The sequence below is a fragment of the Chlorocebus sabaeus genome, chromosome 26 (genome assembly GCF_047675955.1).
Source record: "Chlorocebus sabaeus isolate Y175 chromosome 26, mChlSab1.0.hap1, whole genome shotgun sequence".
NCBI lineage: Eukaryota > Metazoa > Chordata > Mammalia > Primates > Cercopithecidae > Chlorocebus > Chlorocebus sabaeus.
The window spans coordinates 34,269,710-34,289,242 of NC_132929.1; the positions used below are offsets into that span (position 1 = coordinate 34,269,710).

General features: G+C 39.9%; 1 protein-coding gene across 1 annotated transcript in view; it reads right to left on the reverse strand.

Annotated features, from left to right (window-relative positions):
- Positions 1-19,533, reverse strand: part of ADAM10 (ADAM metallopeptidase domain 10) — a 151,506-nt gene that overhangs the window by 115,968 nt on the left and 16,005 nt on the right. The window contains exon 2 of the mRNA XM_008016455.3: positions 3,063-3,213. Coding sequence (XP_008014646.2) covers positions 3,063-3,213 — 151 coding nt within the window. The remainder of the gene's footprint in view (positions 1-3,062; positions 3,214-19,533) is intronic.

Consider the following 19,533-nt stretch of genomic DNA (forward strand, 5'->3'; position numbering starts at 1 on the left):
AAGACAGTACAATTTTGTAGGCTGGACTATAAGATAGTACACATCTTATAGGCTGGACTACAAGTAACTCTAACCCAAAGTCATTTCAAAACTATATTTATTATATATTGAGCCAATCTACCTAAAAATAAAAATAAAACTTATATTAATATTAAATACAAAAAATAAGAATTTATAAAAATAAAATACTAATTTTACCACAAATTGTTATTAACGAACAATAAATAATTTATATATAGATAGAAATTCTGTTAGGAGGAGTTAATAGTGTACCAAGACTAGTATTTGTTAGACGATAGAAGAGGAAGAAAGACCTAGCAGGAAATCTATAATTATACTACTCCAGTCATTTTGTAGGCCTATTTTCAAGGAAAGGGAGGAACAAGATCATCAGACCATTGCATATTTAATTAAAGTATTTTAAAAGGTAATTACGACGACTACGTTTTAGGGCACAAATTCTGAGACGGTGTGAATATATAAAAATTGGAAAAATAAACTATCTGAAATTAGATGAATTCTAGAAAATACAGTAAGTTTGTATAGTTAATTAAGCAGATTTATGTTAAAAGCTCCCTAAAATGGGCCAGGTATGGTGGCTCATGCCTGTAATCCCAGCACTTTGGGAGGCCAAGGTGAGCAGATCACTTGAGATCAGGAGTTCGAGATCAGCCTGGTGAACCCCATATCTACTAAAAATACAAAAATCAGTCTGGCATGGTGGCGCACACCTGTAGTCCCAGCTACTTGGGAGACTGAGGCAGGAGAATCACTTGAACCCAGAGGTTGCAGTGAGCCGAGATCATACCGCTGCACTCCAGCCTGGGCAACAAAGCAAGACTCTGTCTCAAAAAAAAAAAAAAAGGTATCCTAAAATGACCCCTATAAATGAGACCACATTACATGAGATTTCCTGGTTTCAGGTCCTTTGTTTAGTGCCTCAGCAAGAAGTTCTCCCTCCTTTGAATACCTATAGCATTTTATCTGTAATGTAACACATCATATGTGTCTTATACAATAACTTAGGCACATCTAACCATTCCTATGAGATCTATGTTTGCTTTATGTCTCTATCACCCACAGCCTACACTAAGTAACTTTTCACTAGCAGTCAATAAACATTTTTTGGACAACTATATGGCAGCCCACTCACTCATGCAAACCCTCTCGCTTTCCCGACTCTCTCTCACTCACTGACACACAAAGGAGCTAGGGATTTAGTTCTGCCATTTACTCAATATGAAGTACATGATATAGCTAACAAAAATCTGATTATGTATTAGGAATAGATATTCAAGCCAAAAGCAGCTAAAATCTTCTCCTTTTGACAGTCAAACCATATTTGGTATTATTAATATAATTAATAATACTAAATATATTTTGAGATGCTCATTAAAAACAGTAAGGCTAATGATTGCTTGTAATTTCATAGTACATACTAATAAAGAATGAGTAATTTTAAAACATCTGAAGGATCACAAAAATTTACATAAACTGCTGCCACTAAAATGTTTATCTAGAAGTAAAGACCCTGAAATAAAACTTTTTCCCTCCTTCAAATAAAGATTTTATAACTTGAAAGTAATTTTTTCAACAATAATCATTACTTTTGTAATATGGAGAATCATTAAGTAACACATTTATTTCCATGTACAAAATACTTTTAAGTTTTATAGCATTCCTAATTATCAGATTTTTCATCCATTAAAATGTTTTTTAAGCACATGTACCATATGTGCAATATAATAGATAATACCAAATAGTAGCCAGGATGCCTGTGAGGAACAGAAAACACAGTTATGGAAAAATTAATAAGAAGTACCCACAAAAAGGAAGAGAGCACCAATGAAGACGCCAATGATTCCGATAAGCAATTTTAAAGTTTAGAGGGAATTAAAAAGTAAAGTGTCTAACAGGCAGAAGTCGATTTGTACATTAAAAGATGATCAGGATTTAGGACAAATGACACAGAGAACAAAGTTTACGTGGTATATTCAGTGACTAGAAGATCATTCTAGGTGAAACAGACACTTGATGCTGGGAAGTAAAACAAAGTAAGTTTAGAATAATAGACTAGGATTAATTTACAGAGAAACTAAAGTCAAATTAAGAAAATCTGGCTAACAATCATTAATTGAAGACTTTAGAGCAATAAGCTGACATGAAAAAATAAGTATTTAGAGAAAAGTCATCTCATAGCAGTAGAATAGTTTTAACGATAAACAGAGTGGAAGCTGGGAAACTTATTGGGAAGTTAATACTACAGTAATCAATCAGGGTTACATCATTAGAAAAAGTACAAAAGGAATAGATTTAATAATTACACATAAGATAGAGAGGGCTTCACAAAGATCTCCAAGATTCTGTAAGAGTCCCTAATAGAGAAAAAAATAAGGGGTGTTAAGCCAGGTCTCAGTAAAATCAGTGCCGTGTAAGCTATTTAACTTCTCTGAGCCTTAGTTTCCTCGGATGTAAAAACCTATTTACCTGTGTCTGGATGTTAAGAAAGAACAACAAGAAAATGCATATAAAGTATCTAGAACACAACAGGTACTCAATAAGTGATTTTTTTTAGCTTCTCTCCCTTGACTCCCCTTTATCACTTAACAATTCTGACTGAGAATCGAACAATACAGCAGGTAATCTGTCTACCAGCTGTCATTTTAGAACTGGTAAAGCTGAGTAAATGATGTATTCAATGGCATACAAGTAGATACCTTCACTGCTGGCACCAGTAGATAGATATATTGACCATAAAACATACAAAGTAGTAAGAAACTATGAACACAGAAACTTCTTTAAAGACATATCTTTTACTAACGTAAGATCTGATTCATAAATTCAAAAACATTTAAATTTGACTGTTTCCTCAACAATATAAAAGGGCAATCCATTTTAAAATAAGTCATTTTTAATGCATATACCAAATTCCAGTGGAAATGGAATTTCCAAATGAAGACATTGCATTAGAGAAGGAAAATTAAGGAAGGATATAAATTTCCTCTTCAACTTAGATTGAACACAGAGGAACTTCAGACACAGTCAGCAATAAATTCACTCACCTTCCATGGGCATGGAAATCTAGACGTAAAAATTGGTCCTCATGTGAGACTGCTCTTTTGGCACGCTGGTGTTTTTGGTGTAATGAATCCACATTGTAAGATAATCCTTCATAATGTCTAATATATTTATTTAAAGGATTCCCGTACTGACCTATAAAAAATAAACAACAGTCGGAATTAGTATCATCTTGAAGACCCCTTCTAGTTCTAACATGATTATTCATGTATCTATGAATATGTATGAAACAATTTCTCCCTAATCCCAGCACTATTACGAATTCTCCATTAATATTAACACATATATTATTAAAACTTATCATGACGGTAATTCCAACTGCACACACACGTTTGGATGTTAGCCGTAAGTTTGTTTTAGATGTCCTTTATCAGGCTGAGCAAGTTCTCTTCTATTCACATTTTGCTGATAAAAACTATCAGGGCCAGGTGCAGTGGCTCACTTCTGTAATCCCAGCATTTTAGGAGGCTGAAATGGGAGGACTGCCTGAGGCCAGGAATTCGAGACCAGCCTGGTCAACATACCAAGACCTCATCTCTAATAAAAATAAAAAATAAAATAAAAATTAAAAGTACAAAAATAAATAAAAAGTTTTAAAAAAACTATCAGGAATAAATGCTTATTTCTGTACCTGCTCTTTCTGCATCTATTAAGATGATCATCTTTTTTCTTTTTAATTTATCAATATGGTGAATTAAATTTACTGATTTTTTAATGTTAAGCCAACCTTGCATTCCTGAGATAAATCCTACTTGGTCATGCTGTCAGATTCAATTTACTCTAATTTTGTTTAGAATTTTGTTATCTGTGTTCAGGGGATATACTGGCTTACAGTTTCTTTTCTTGTACTATCTTTGTCAAGTTTTGGTATTGGGGTAAAAAAATGTGTTGAGAAGTATTACCTCTTCTTCAATTCTCTGGACAAATTTATGTAGAATGAGTGCTCAGTCTGGGGCTAATTATTTCCCACTACTGAGACAAGACATATCTCAATAGTCTACCCAATGCTCCACGAACTGAGTTCTTCCAGTCTACCTGGTTAAAAAAAAAAAAAAGGCACTACTTACAGCCCTATCTGAGCACCAGGTACCGTTCAATCTAATCTTTTGGGATGATTCTTTACCTAGCCTCAGGTAGTTTCCTCATATGGGCTGATCAGAGCTCTGCTAAACACTACAGTGGAAGTCTCTGTAGATCTCAGGGATCCTCTGTGCAGCTCTTTCTTCACCCTGATATTCTGTCTGCGAACTCCAGCCACTTTGGTCTTCATCTCTTCAGCTGAGGGAGTTCACTGGACTCTACCTAGGTTCCCTCTCATAGCACCACAACCCAGAAATCTCTCAAGGCAGAAAGCTGGCACAAAGGGCCAACCTTATTGTTTCGCCACTCAGGGTCCCTCACTACCTGATGACCAATGCCTTAAAAATCATTGTTTCACCGGGCACAGTGGCTCACGCTTATAATTCCAGCACTTTGGGAGGCCGAGGCAGGTGGATCGCCTAAGGTCAGGAGTTCAAGAACAGCCTGACCAAGATGGTGAAACCCAATCTCTACTAAAAATACAAAAACTAGCTGGGTGTGGTGGTGGGTGCCTATAAACCTAGCTACTCAGAAGGCTGAGGCAGGAGAATCGCTTGAACCCGGGAGGCAGAAGTTGTAGTGAGACGAGATCAAGATCACACCATTGCACTCCAGCCTGGGCGACAAGAGTGAAACTGTTTCCAAAAATAAAAAAAAAAGGCCGGGCACGGTGGCTCACGCCTGTAATCCCAGCACTCTGGGAGGCCGAGGTGGGTGGACCACGAGGTCAGGAGATGGAGACCATCCTGGCTAACACAGTGAAACCCTGTCTCTACTAAAAAATACAAAAAATTAGCCAGGTATGGTGGCCGGTGCCTGTAGTCCCAGCTACTCGGGAGGCTGAGGCAGGAGAATGGCTTGAACCTGAGAGGCAGAGCTTGCAGTGAGCCGAGATCACGCCACTGCACAACAGCCTGGGCGACAGAGCAAGACTCCGTCTCAAAAAAACAGCAACAACAACAACAAAAAACCCATTGTCTTTCTGTATTTTTCCTGGTTTCCTTGTTTCCTTTCAGGCAGGAATGTAAACTTGGTCCTTATTTCTCCATCTTCAAGAGAAGCAAAAAAAAAAAAAAAGTGATTCTTTGACAAATCAAGTAAAATTTTTAACTAAAGAAAACTGTCCTCTTTTATAAAACAAACAAGTTTTCTAAAAATGGTTCATCTATTACCCAACACTAAATTTTGTGATCCAACACTAAACTTTCTGTTTATGCACGAAGTGGTTAAGGCCATAAACTCCAATGTCAGATTATCTGGGTTCATGTTCTAGGATTTGTTGGACAACGATGTGAATATACTTAACACTACTGAAGTGTATACTTAGAAATGGTTAAGACAGTGCATTTTACCTTAAGCATTTTTTACCAGAATGAAAAAAAAAAAAAAAAATGACCTGGGTTTGAATACCACTACCTTCAGTTATTAGAACAGAAAACTACTCAGGTTCAGTCTCCCATCCATAAAATGAAGACACTAGAGTAGCTCTCTTTTAAGACTCACAGATTAAATGATTTAAACCATGTGTGACAATTAATATTAGAGAGCCTACCAAAGAGGCAAGGTTCAATAAATTATCCATCATCATCATCTCTTCCCCCTTCCTCCTTTTCTTCCTTCTCCCACATTTGCCTTTCAGACCAATATACACACACCGAAGCCAAGAATTCAGGAATAAAAAATAAAACTGGGTTGAATTCTGATACTTCCTAGCCATAACCACATGAGCTAGGTAATTTTTTAACTTTTTTAAATCTCAGGAGGTAGTTTTTTAATCTGTAAAATGGAGACAACAATGCCTACCTTAAATGCATGCAAAAAGCTCATGAGCACAAAGAATGGCATAAAAGGACGATTCAGCTTAAACTATTATTGAGTTACTTCTTCCTCCTCTTGAACGCACTCCTCCCAAGAGAGGTGAGAGGAATGAGTCCAAAACTATCTTCACAAGTAGCAAAGAAGTTACAGTGAGGCCAATTCTAAGAGATAATAAAACCCACTAGCATGGAACTTTCAAAAATCAAGACTAAATAATAGAATCAAATATACCAATGCATCTTCTGTATCCTTTAAACTATGAGAACTTCTGAATAATTTCTTCCATTTTGAAAATTTCCACTGGATTACTGAATTGGATTTAAGTGGTCTGAGTTGCCACAGCATAAGCTTGGCTTTGTAGAACTGTGGATTCCACTCCTTTTTCAGCACCAAAGGCATCAAGCTGGTTTTTATTTCTGTCTCTGGTGCTTAAATTAGGAAAAAGTCAAGTTTTTAAGTCACAGTTCAGAAAAAGTATTTTGTCACTTCTGATAATTTAAAACAATAACTATTGCTGTTCTGGTGAAGCATGCATGACAAAAGCTCAACTATTTACACAGCTGAAATTCTACTGGGAGAGTTATTAAACAGAGTCATCTTTTCTCTGTCCCACATACAAATAAATTATATAAAAGCAACATAATATTCACTTTCACTGGCAAAAGACCTGAGTAATGATTTTCGGAATCTTTGTAACTGCAATAGAACATGATTCACAGGGTTTAATTGGGAAACTTAAAAACACTTCCCAGCGACACACAGTTACCAAGTCCATCTCATTATCATCTTCTATATAAGACCTATGAATGTTTATCTTAATTATGCCTAAATATCAGCATTTGTGTAATCTCAGTATTGCCAAAAAAAAAAAAAAAAAAAAAAACTTACATTAAGATAATGCATGAAATCAAATTACATAGTTTCTATTCCCCAATACTTAATGAAGAGGGAAATAAGGGGGCCGTGGGTACGTGGGTAGAGGATAAAGCAGCCTACCTGCCCCTCCGCCCCTACTCCACACACACACAGAACAAACTTCAAGAACTGAAATCAGGTCTGATGCAGTGGCCCATACCTGTAATCCCAATACTTTGGGAGGCCAAAGTGGGAGGATCACTTGAGTCCAGGAGTTCGAGACCAGCCTAGGCAACACAGAAAGGCCCCTGTCTCTACAAAAAAATTAAAAACTAGCCAAGTGGCCAGGCGTGGTGGCTCACACCTGTAGTCCTCCCAGCACTTTGGGAGGCCGAGGAGGGTGAATTGCTTGAGGTCAGGAGTTTAAGACCAGCCTGGCCAACATGGTGAAACCCCATCTCTGTTAAAAATACAAAAAGTAGCTGGGCATGGTGGTGGGTGCCTGTAATCCCAGCTACTCGAGAGGCTGAGGCAGGAGAATCGCTTGAACCCGGGAGACAAAGGTTCAAGTGAGCCAAAACCGTGCCATTGCAATCCAGCCTAGGTGACAAGAGCAAAACTCTGTCTCAATAAATAAATATCAATAAATAAATACATATATAAATAACAGGCCAGCATGGTGGCTCATGCCTGTAATCCCAGCACTTTGGAAGGCTGAGGCGAGTGGATCACCTGAGGTCGAGTTCAAGGCCAGTCTGGCCAACACAGTGAAACCCTGGTCTCTACTAAAAATACAAAACTTAGCCTGGCATGGTGGCGTGCGCCTATAACCCCAGCGACTCAGGAGGCTGAGGCAGGAGAATCACTTGAACCCAGAAGGTGGAGGTTGCAGTGAGCCAAGATTGCACCACTGTACTTCAGCCTGAGTTACAAAAGCAAAACTCCATCGCAAAAAAAAAATAATAATAATAATAATAAACAAAAATAAGTAAATAAATAAAAAATAAAAACTAGCCAGGCATGATGGCATGCACCTGCAATCCAAGCTACCCAAGAGGCTGAGGGAGTATCACTTAATCCCAAGCGTTCAAGGCCACAGTAAGCTATGATAATGGCCCATTGCACTCCAGCCTAAGTGACACAGACTCCATCTCAAAAAAAAAGAGAAAAGAACTGAAATCAAATAAAAAAAGATAAGCAATTTGGCTGATACATGCTCATGAGTGTCAATTCCCTTCCCTACTTCATGCTCTGTAACATTATGTTGGTAGCTTGAAATCAGCCAGGCAGGGAGTATTTACACCACTGAAACTGACATTGAAAAGGCTACAAATTCGAGAATTTTTTTTTTTTTTTTTTTTTTTTTTTTTGGACAAGGTCTCGCTTTGTTGCCCAGGTGGAGTGCAGTAGCACTATCGAGGCTCACTGCAGCCTTGATCTTCAGGGCTCAGAGGATTCTCCTACATCAGCCTTCCCAGTAGCTGGGGCTACAGGCATGCACCACCATGTCTGGCTAACTTTTATATTTTTTATAGAGAGAGGGTCTCACTGTGTTGACCAGGCTGGTCTCAAACTCCTGGGCTCAAGCAATCCTCCTGCCTCAGCCTCCCAAAATGCTGGGATTACAGGTGTGAGCCACCGTACCCAGCCAAATCAGAGGATTTTTTTTTTTCTTTTTTTCAAGAGAGTGTGCTAAATACAACACTGGTCATAACCTAATAATATAATCTTTCAAACAGATAGCCAAGGAAGGAAACAATATTTTAATGAAAATGTGGAAAAGCATGGCACACTGGACTTCTGATGTTGCCCCTAGCCCTCAGATGCCACACAATTCACTTATTTAAAAATCTCAAGAGAATGGAGTCCTGGAATTCTCAAAAAAATTATATATGATCACGGCCCCATGACTGCAGAAAAGTGAATAAAACACAAAACAATCAGCCCCTCAAACTATGATTTGAAGGGGAAAAAGAAATACACTGGTCTCAGAGGCAGAAAGAAAAGGAAAGAGAAATCACAAGCCAGGCATAGTGGCTCATGCCTGTAATCCCAGCACTTTGGGAAGCTGAGGTGGGTAGATCACCTGAGGTCAGGAGTTTGAGACCAGCCTGGCAAACACAGTGATGAAACCCATAGTGAAACCCACAGTCTCTACTAAAAATACAAAAAAATTAGCCAGGTGTGGTGACAGGTGCCTGTAATCCCAGCTACTTGGGACGCTGAGACAGGAGAATGGCTTGAACCCGGGAGACGGAGGTTGCAGTGAACAGAGGTCATGACACTGCACTCCAGCCTGGGCAAGAAGAACCTCCGTCTTTAAAAAAAAAAAAAAAGTCACCCACTTTATATCATAGCAAAAAGAGTATTTGGGCAGAGAAGATCCACACGACCATGAACATAACATTGTAAAAACACACTAGAGAACAAAAAAAATATGAAAGAAACAATAAAAGGAAAATAGAAAAAGAATCCTATTGAGAAGAAAATAAAAGACATTTGGAAACAATCCTAGACAAAGCAGAGTTAGTCTTAGACGATATTAAGAAATTCACATTGGCCAGACGCGATGGCTCACACCGGTAATCCCAGCACTTTGGGAGGCCGAGGTGGGCAGATCACCTGAGATCACGAGTTTGAGACCAGCCTGGCCAACATGGTGAAACCCTGTCTCCACTTGGGAGACTGAGGCAGAATTGCTTGAACCCGGGTGGCGGAGGTTGCAATGAGTCGAAATCGTGCCACTGCACTCCAGACTAGACAACAGAGCAAGACTCCATATCAAAAAAAAAAAAAAAGAGAGAGAGAGAGAGAGAGAGAAATTCATATTAATTTTCCTTACTACAACAACATTGTGATTATGGAAAAGGAGAATTTTCTAAATTTGGGGAGGTACATTTTAAATATTTGAGGGTAAAATGACATGATGTCCACAACTTACACTAGAGTGATTCTAGGGTGGGAGACAGGGTAAAAAAGAAAATATATGCGAATTATTAAATCACTACCCACTTCGGGAGTAATAGAGACTGAATTTAGCCTACCACCATAAACAATTAGAAAACTAGACAAAAGATGTGATGAGAAACAAATGAAGTGAGATCTACTACAACTGGCCCAGGTTACTGCCTGCAAGCAGTCTCCAGGCCAAACAGCAGGGAGGAGAAACCAAGAGCCTGAAGGTTCCACTTAACTGAGACAGACCTCTGAGTTCAGGCAGATCAGGTATTTAGAATCTATGGGCCAGAGTGTCAGAAAGCAGGAAGCTGAACAGAGAGAGAGCTCCAGTCACCTCAAGTGGGGGTTCCCTAAGGGTTTGGCTGACTACTGATCTAAGCATGTGAGAGAATAAACTATCCCACCTCAGAAAAAATGAACCACCAGCAGAAGGAAGCAAAACAATCCTCAAAGCTCACACAAGGGCTGGGAAATGTTCATATTCCTACCGTCTAGAGAAGAAAGACCTTGTGATGCATGGAGCATTGCTATAGTCCTCAGAAAAACAACAACTTACTAGTGGAGTGAAATGAGCCACAGAGGCTGGGCACGGTGGTTCACACCTATAATCCCAGCACTTTGGGAGGCCAAGGCAGGTGGATTGCTTGAGTCCAGGAGTTCAACTCTACTAAAAAATACAAAAATTAGCTGGGCAGAGTGGCACATGCCTACAGTCCCAGCTACTCGAGAGGCTGAGGTGGGAGGATTGCTTGAAGCCCAGGAAGTCAAAGCTGCAGTGAGCCATGATCGTGCCACCATACTCCAGCCTGGGCAACAGAGCAAGACCCTGTCTCAAAAATAAATAAACAAACAAACAAACAAATAAAAAGTATTTATTACATGAATATAAAAAATAAAAGAAAACTAGTCAGGTGTGGTAGTGCATGCCTGCAGTCCCAGCACTTTGGGAGGCTAAGTCAGGAGGATTCTTCAAGGCCAAGAAGTTCAAGATCAGCTGGGCAATATATCAAGACCTTGTCTCTACAAAAAAAAAAAAAAAGTAAAACTTAGCCAAGCATTTTTATTGCACACCTGTAATCCCAGCTACTCAGGAGGCTGAGGCAGGAGGTTTGCTTGAGCCCAGGAGTCCAAGGTTGCAGAGAACTATGATCACAACAGCCTCAGCAACAAAGTGAGACCCTGTCTCAAAAATTAAAATTAAAATTAAAAATATAAATAAATAAAAACCACATAAAGGCATGTCATAAGCTAATGACTAAAAACTAGAGAGAAAAAAATCTTAAAATCATTTGTGGGTAGGTAAGCACCAAAGAAGCCAGAAAAAAAAGACACATTTTATAAACAGAGGAACAAAGATAAAACTGACAGCACACTCTATGTTAAGTCAGAAGAAAATGGAGCAACATATTTAAAGTACTACGAGAAAAAAATAACTTTATCAACCTAAGATTCTATAGCCAGTGAAAATAACTTTCACAAATGAAAGTGGGAAGAGAAGGTGAAACAAAGCCCCTTTCGGTTTCAAAGCTTACAATGCATCACTAGTAGCCTCCATTAACAGAAATGATAAAGTTTTTCTGACAGAAGGAATAATACCAAACGGAAATCTACATTGATGCAAGCAATAGTGACAGAAATAATGAATATATAAGAAAATTAAAAGGATTTCTTTTTCTCATTTTTAATCTCTTTCAAAGTTAGGTGAATATATTTTTTAAAACACAATCTACTGTGGAATTTATGACACACAGAATTAAAATGTGTAACAATAACAGCACAACAGAAAACAGAGGAGAAACGCAGTGTACATATACTCTATATGAAGTGAAATAATATTTGAAAGTATACAGTGATAAGATATCATACACTCTGAACAACCTCTAAAAAATACAACAGGTGCCAGGCGCGGTGGCTCACGCCTGTAATCCCAGCACTTTGGGAGGCCGAGGCGGGCGGATCACGAGGTCAGGAAATTGAGACCATCCTGGCTAACACGGTGAAACCCCGTCTCTACTAAAAATACAAAAAATTAGCCGGGTGTGGTGGTGGGAGCCTGTAGTCCCAGCTACTCGAGAGGCTGAGGCAGGAGAATGGAATGAACCCGGGAGGCAGAGCTTGCCACTGCACTCCAGCCTGGGTGACAGAGCGAGACTCCACCTCAAAAAAAAAACAAAAAAAAAACAAAAAAAACAACAAAAAAAAACAGGTATATCATAAAGCCAATAGCAGAGATAAAACTGAATCATTTTTTAAAGCAAATATTGGGAGGTCGAGGCAGGTGGATCACTTGAAGTGAGGAGTTCGAGACCAGCCTAGCCAACATGGTGAAACCCCGTCTCTATTAAAAATACAAAAATTAGCAGGGCATGGTGGCGGGTGCCTGTAATCCCAGCTACTCAGGAGGCTAAAGCATGAGAATCGCTTAAACCCAGGAGGCAGAGGTTGCAGTGAGCCAAGATCGCGCCACTGCACTCCAGCCTGGGTGACAGAGCGAGACTCAGTCTCCAAAAACAAAAGAGAACAAAAAAAAAAGTATATTACTCCTGAGAAATGCAGGAAAAAGAACTATGCACAGATGGAATAGAAAACAAATAGAAAGATGATAGTTTAAAACTCAGCCATATGAATAATCACATTAAAAGTAAATGATCTAGCTGAGTACAGTAGTATGCACCTGTGGTCCCAGCGACTCAGGATAATGAGGTGGGAGGATTGCTTGAGCCTAAGAGTTTGGCGCTGCAATGCACTATGATCAATTTGTGAATGACCACTGCATTCCAGCCTGGAAAACAGAGAGAGACCCCCATCTCCAAAAGAGTGGAAAGGAAAGGAAAAGGAGAAGGGGAAGGGAAGGGGATGCAGAAGGGAAAGTAAATGATATAACAATTAAAAGGCAAGAGCTGTCTTTATATATATTTTTGTTTGCTTGTTTTTTAAGAGACAGGGTCTTACTCATTGCCCAGGCTGGAATGTAGTGACATGATTATAGCTCATTGTACCCACCACCTCCTGGGTTCAAGCAGCCCTGTCACCTTAGCCTTCCAAGTAACTGGAAACCGGTGCACCACCACACCATGCCTGGCTAACCTTTTTCTTTTTTTTTTTTTTTTTCCGGAAACAGCATTTTGCTTGTTGCCCAGGCTGTAGTGCAATGGCGCGATCTCGGCTTACTGCAATCTCCCACTCCCAGGTTCAAGTGATTCTCCTGCCTAAGCCTCCCCAGTAGCTGGGATTACAGGCATGCACCACCACACCCAGCTAATTTTTGTATTTTTAGTAGAGACGGGGCTTCGCCAGGTTGGCCAGGTTGGTCTCAGCCTCCTGACCTAAGGTGATCCACCCACCTTGGCCTCCCAAAGTGATGGGATTACAGGTGTGAGCCACCGTGCCCAGTCTGGCTAATCTTTTTTATTTTTTGTAGAAATGGGGACTCACTATGTTGCCTACGCTGGTCTTGAACACCTGGTATTAAGTAATCCTACTGGCTTGGCCTCCTAAAGTTCTGGGATTACAGGCATGAGATGACACGCCAGCCTTGTTATTTTTTTAAAAAGGGAAATGTTAATATATGCTAACAGACACAAAAATAAAGATGAGTTAAAGTAAAAAGGATGGGGAAATATATAACATCCAAACCCAAATCCAAAGAAAGCTGGAGTGGCTATAGTAATAGCTGAAAAAGCAAACTTCAAAACAAAACAAAAAAAATTATAAGGGATAAAGAGGGACATTTCATAATTCAAGAAGAGAACATAACAAGCCTAAAGATGTATGTACATAACAGAGCTTCAAAGTATGTGAAGAAAAAGTTGATAGAACAGAAAAAAGTAGACTCTGTAACTAGAGTTGGAAATCATACCACTCCTTTCTGAACAAGTAGACAAAAAAAATCAGTAAGATTACTAAAAACTTAAACACAAAGAACTTGACTGGACAGATAGAATATATTTCTTTTTAAGGGCACATGGAACAGTCACAAAGATAGACCTTAATCCTAGGCCACAAAGCATGTTTCCATACATTTTAAAAGACTAAAATCTAAGAGTATGTTTTCTGACTACAGTAGAATTAAGTCAGTAACAGATATGCAGAAAATCCCCAAATATTAGGAATTTACATTTCTAAGTAGTTCATGGGTCAAAGAAGAAATCAAAAGGAAATTAGAAAATGTTCTGAATTGACTGCAAATAGTCCAGGGAGCTCTTTGGATTGATATAAACGTTCTATGATTATGGAGGTAGTTATACAAGTAAATACATCTCTCAAAATTTATAAATTTGTACACTTAAAAACCTGTTGATTTTTACTGTATGTAAACTACATCTCAAAAAAGCTGACTAGATTTTTTTTTTTAATAAAAATATTGAGGCCAGGTATGGTGGCTCACACCTATAAGCCCAGCATTTTGGGAGGCCGAGGAGGACAGCTTAAGGTTAGGCATTCGAGACTAGCCTAGGCAATATAATGACATTCCATCTCTATTTTTAAGAAAAAAGAAAAATATCGCTTCAAAGTGGTAGGTATATGGGTTTGTGACCTTCCTACTTTTTCCCTAAGATAGAAAATTTATAGAAGTTACAAAAGTTACAAAATTTCTCTAAGTTATAAAATTTTTTAAAAGGGGCCAGGATCAAAAACAAAGACAAATCAAAAAGACAATTCAAAATATTTCAACTTATCTTCTCAGTAAAATAAATGAAGTTAACAATCTACTTACTTCCAATACTAAGCAGCATGTAATGATTCAGTATTAATATTCCTACATAACTGTAGTTTGCTAATAGGACATAAGTAGTAAGAGATGGGGAAATAAAAGATTAAATGACAACCAGTGACTACAGGTCTTAAAAGAACACTGGGGGAAACCAACATCAAGGCAAAATATCCATTGAGAAAACAGCAACTAAACCATTTTCAAGAACTTCTTAGAAGACCAGAAGGTCCAACTCAAAACTGAAGCTAAAGTAAAAGAAAATATGAGCCATGTGTAGTGGCTCACACATGTAATCCCAGCACTTTGGGAGGCTGAGGCAGAAGAATTGCTTGAGCCCAGGAGTTTGAAACCAGCCTGGGCAACACAGCAAGACACTGTCTCTATTTTTTAAAAAAAGAAAGAAAATATGGAGGCCTACTACTCATCAGGTGTTCAACTAACAAGTTCTTTCAACTATTACCACTGAGACTGGAAATTATGTTTATGGATGTTTACGTCTTTATCCAATTAAATCTTTTTCCGTGTCTAGCATTTTGCAATTTTGTGAACACAGAACCTTGTTAATTCAAACTGTGTTTCAGCTACTAACAGCATAGGTATCTCCAGGAAAAGTGCTAGCAATGCTGAATCTTAGGCTCCCCGCAGATCTACTGACCGCACAAGTGACTCAGGCTCTACCCCAGACTACCCCAGAATGATCTGTATGCACATTCAAGATTGAGAAGCACTGTAACCTTTCTTCACTCAGAAATTCCCTGACTTCTACCAGCAGCTATACAGGTTGAGTATCCAAAAATCTGAAATACAAAATGTTCCAAAATCTAAAATTTTTTGAGCTCCGACATGATGCTCAAAAGAAATGCTCAGCCAGGCGCAGAGGCTCAAGTTTGTAATCCCAGAACTTCGGGAGGCCAAGGCAGGTGGATCACTTGAGGTCAGGAGTTCGAGACAGCCCGGCCAACATCGCGAAACGTCTTCTCTAGTAAAAATACAAAATTAGCCAGGAGTTGTGGCACACCCCTGTAATCCCAGCTACACGGAAGGCTGAGGCAGGAGAATCCCTTGAACCCAGGAGGCGGAAGTTGCAGTGAGCCAAGATCGTGCCACTGCACTCCAGCCTAAGCAACAGAACGAGGCTCTGTCACAAAAAAAAAAAAAAAAACTCATTGAAGCATTTTAGATTCTCACATTAGGAAATGGTAAGCATAATGCAAATATTCCCAAAATCTGAAAATTTAAAGATCCAAAACACTTTTGGTCCCAAGTATTTCAAATAAGGATACTCAGCTTGTATCTCTTTTTTTCTACACACTTGCTTCATGGAGCTATCATTTAAGCAAAAAATACCTCTACTGAAGTCTCAGGCATTGTACTGAGTAGAAAAAGTTTCCAAATAATGTAGAACAAGGGTTGGCAAACTGTTATCCAAAGGCCAGTTCCAGCTGGCCACCTGTTTTTACAACACTGCTATGCTCATTCATTTACATATTTTCTATCTCTACTTTCACACAACAGCAGAGTTGAATAAGCCAAGTATTACAAAATGTTACAGAAGAGGTATCAAATCTTTGGCAAGTCACTTAACACTTAGATTCATCAACCTTTAGTTATAATTCACCTTTTTTTCCTCTACAAGAGGAATACCTGAAATCCACGAACCTGGTAGTTAATTAACCTGGTAGTTAATTTTAGGTGTCAACTTGACTAGATAAAGGAAGACCTAGAGAGCTGGTAAAGCATTATTTCTGGATGTGTCTCTGAGGGTGCTTCCAGTGAAGACTGGTGTGTGGAGTGATGGGCTGACTGGGGAAGATCCACCTGCAATGTGGGCAGGCACCATCCAACTGGCTAGAGGCCAGGAAAAAACAAAAAGGTCGAGGAAAAGAAAATTCTCTCTCTCTTTCTCCTTGGACATCAGGGCTCCAGCCTCTACGGCCTTTAGCCTCAGACAGAGTTAAAATATCAGCTTCCCTGGTTCCCAGACATCAAGACTAAAATGAGCCATACTACCAGCATCCTAGGGTCTCTAGCTTGCAGACTGCCTATCATGAGACTTCTCAGTCTCTATAATCGCACAAGCCAGTTCCCCTAATAAATCCTCTCTCATGTATCTATCTGTACATATACATATCCAGTTGGTTCTGTGTCTCTGGAAAACCCTCACAGATCTAGTCAGTCCTCTGTATTCATGGGTTCCACATTAGTGGATTCAACCAACTGGATTCAAAATATTGAAGGGGAAAAAAATTCCACAAAGTTCCAAAAGGCAAAACCTGAATTTGCTGTGCACCAAGCACTATGTTGAATCCACACAAATGAAGTGCTGGCATTATATTAGGTATTACAAGAAATCTGGAGATGGTTCATAGTATATGGGAGGGGCCAGGTGCAGTGGCTCACACCTGTAATCCTAACACTTTGGGGGGCTGAGGTGGGCAGATTGCTTAAACCCAGGAGTTAAAGACCACCCCGGGCAACACAGCAAAGCCCTGTCTCAACAACAACAACAAAAATACAACAAATTAGCCAGTAGTGGTGGCGCACACTTCTAGTCCCAGCTGCTCAAGAGGCTGAGGTGGGAGCATTACCTGAGCCCAGGAAGTAGAGGCTGAGGTTAGCCGTAATCACACCACTGCACTCCAGCCTGGGTGAGAGAGCGAGACCCTGCCTCAAAAAAATAAAAATATTAAAAGTAAAGTATGAGAGGGCATTTTGCAGTGAGGCTCAGAAGACAACAAGCACGGTGAGGTAACTCCACCCAAGGTAGTTGGTATGGAGTGGAGAATGAATATGCACCTTCCAAGCAGGGTGTTTCTTTAAGAGTGTCACAGGTGAGAACCCCTAAGGCAGGTCAGAAAGCCCACCCCATGACATGTGCGGCCTGGTCTTGAAAGCTGTTTTTCCATCTTGCTGGACAAGGGGAACATCCTCTGAGTAGCAACCACACACATGTGAGTCATGAGGTAGAGACTTCTGGTTCACTGTAACATAGACCAGATCCAGAGGCAATAGACAGAAATCTTTTAGAAGCAAAAGAGCCTGGTGTGTGTGAAGATCTGCAGATTCTACATGTCAAAGAAGGTTTTCACTAGCAGGAAGGGTGGGAAATACTTCTTGAATAGCTTTGAAGTTTTCAAGCACCAGGCCCCTCCCAACGGGGAAAAAGTCACACCAAAGTACTGAGAGTAGGGAGGCCTTTCGCATTGGACAAAGGGACTGCAGTGCAGTGAGTGTGTGAAAGCCTTCAACTGCAAAGATACACTTGTTCAGCAGCAGAAAATCCACGATGGAGTAAAGCCTTAGGAGTATGGTGAATGTGAGAAAACCTTTAGTCACAGCTCCTACTTTACAGTACAGAAAAGAATTCACAGCAAAGAAATACCTTATAAATGCAGTGATTGAGGGAAATTCTTTGACTCCACCTCCAAACCTCATACTCTAAAGAGGTCATACAAAGAATGAGCTTAAGGCCAAGCACAGTGGCTCACGTCTGTAATTCCAGCACTTTGGGAGGCTGAGGCGGGCAGATCACCTGAGGTTAGGGGTTCCAGACCAGCCTGGCCAACATGGTGAAACCCCGTCTCTACTAAAAATACAAAAATTAGCCAGGCATGGTGGCACACACCTGTAGTCCCAGATACTAGAGAGGCTGAGGCAGGAGAATCACGTGAACCGGGGAAGGCGGAGGTTGCAGTGAGCTGAGATGGTGCTGTCGCACTCCAGCCTGGGCAACAGAGCAAGACTCCGTCTCCAAGAAAAAAAAAAAAAAAGAGTGAGCTTAATGTGATAAATCCTTTATCAGAAAATCCTATCTTGTTCAGCAGCAGAGAATTCATAGTGGAGAAAGGTCTTATGAGTGCAGATCATGTGGCAAGTCTTTTTATCTATAAAGACACATTTGCTGAGCACCAGAAAGTTCACACTGGAAAAGAGACTTCTAAGTGTTGTAAATGTGGAAAATTCTTCAGCCACAATTCTTATCTTACAGCATACAAGAGAATTCGTGATGGAACAAGGCCTTATGTATGCAGGAAATATGGAGAAGCAGAAACTTCCACCTTGCTTGGCACATGAAAGTTCACACAGAGAAAGGTCTTATAAATGTAGAAGTGTAGCAGATGTAAAAAAGCATACAGTCAAAGCCTAACCTCATTAGGCATTGGAGTTCACACTGGAGAGAGGCCTTCAGAGTGCATAGACATAGCCGGGCATGGTAGCGGGTGCCTGTAGTCCCAGGTACTCAGGGGCTGAGGCAGGAGAATGGCGTGAACCCGGGAGGTGGAGCTTACAGTGAGTGGAGATTGTGCCACTGCACTCCAGTCTGGGGCGACAGAGCGAGACTCCGTTTCAAAAAAAAGAAAAAAGAGTGCATGGAAGGTGCTGTCTCATTGTTCAACACAGCGTGATCATAAAAGAGAAGAGCTGACAGTGACCTTTGAGTACGAGCTGTCAGTCACGAGTTGAACCGCTCTGTCCATCCACAATGTAGAGATTACCTACAACTAGGTGAGTGAACAGAACGTGGTGGTTCTTCACCCCCTCCCTCAGAGTGGTTTCAGTGTGGAAATGACCCAGCTCTTGCCCAAAAGACCTGGGCTGGGGTCTGCTGTGTATTTCCAGAGGTCCCCCTTTCTCGTGGACGATGTTGGCTCTCCACATGGTAGCTGAGACGGATTTGTCTAGCCAGCTTCCGAATCAGCCAATCCTGGAAATGCCTGCCTCATTCTATCCTGATTTGTGCAGATAAGGCCTTATTGTTTAACCCTTTAAAACAAAAATAAAGTACAGGGAAGGATGTGCATAGGTTATATGCAAATACTGTACCTTTTTATATAAGGGACTTGATCATTCATGGAACCAAACCCCATGGATACCAAGGGAGAAACTGCACAACCTCTCTAGGGGATTCATGAGCCCCTAAATTTTACAGGCAAAATTCCAAAATATTATTTATTTTCTTTCTTGGCCTTTTATTGATTCTACTTTGCATATTTACATCTTTTATTCATCTATTTATAATTTTATCTTTT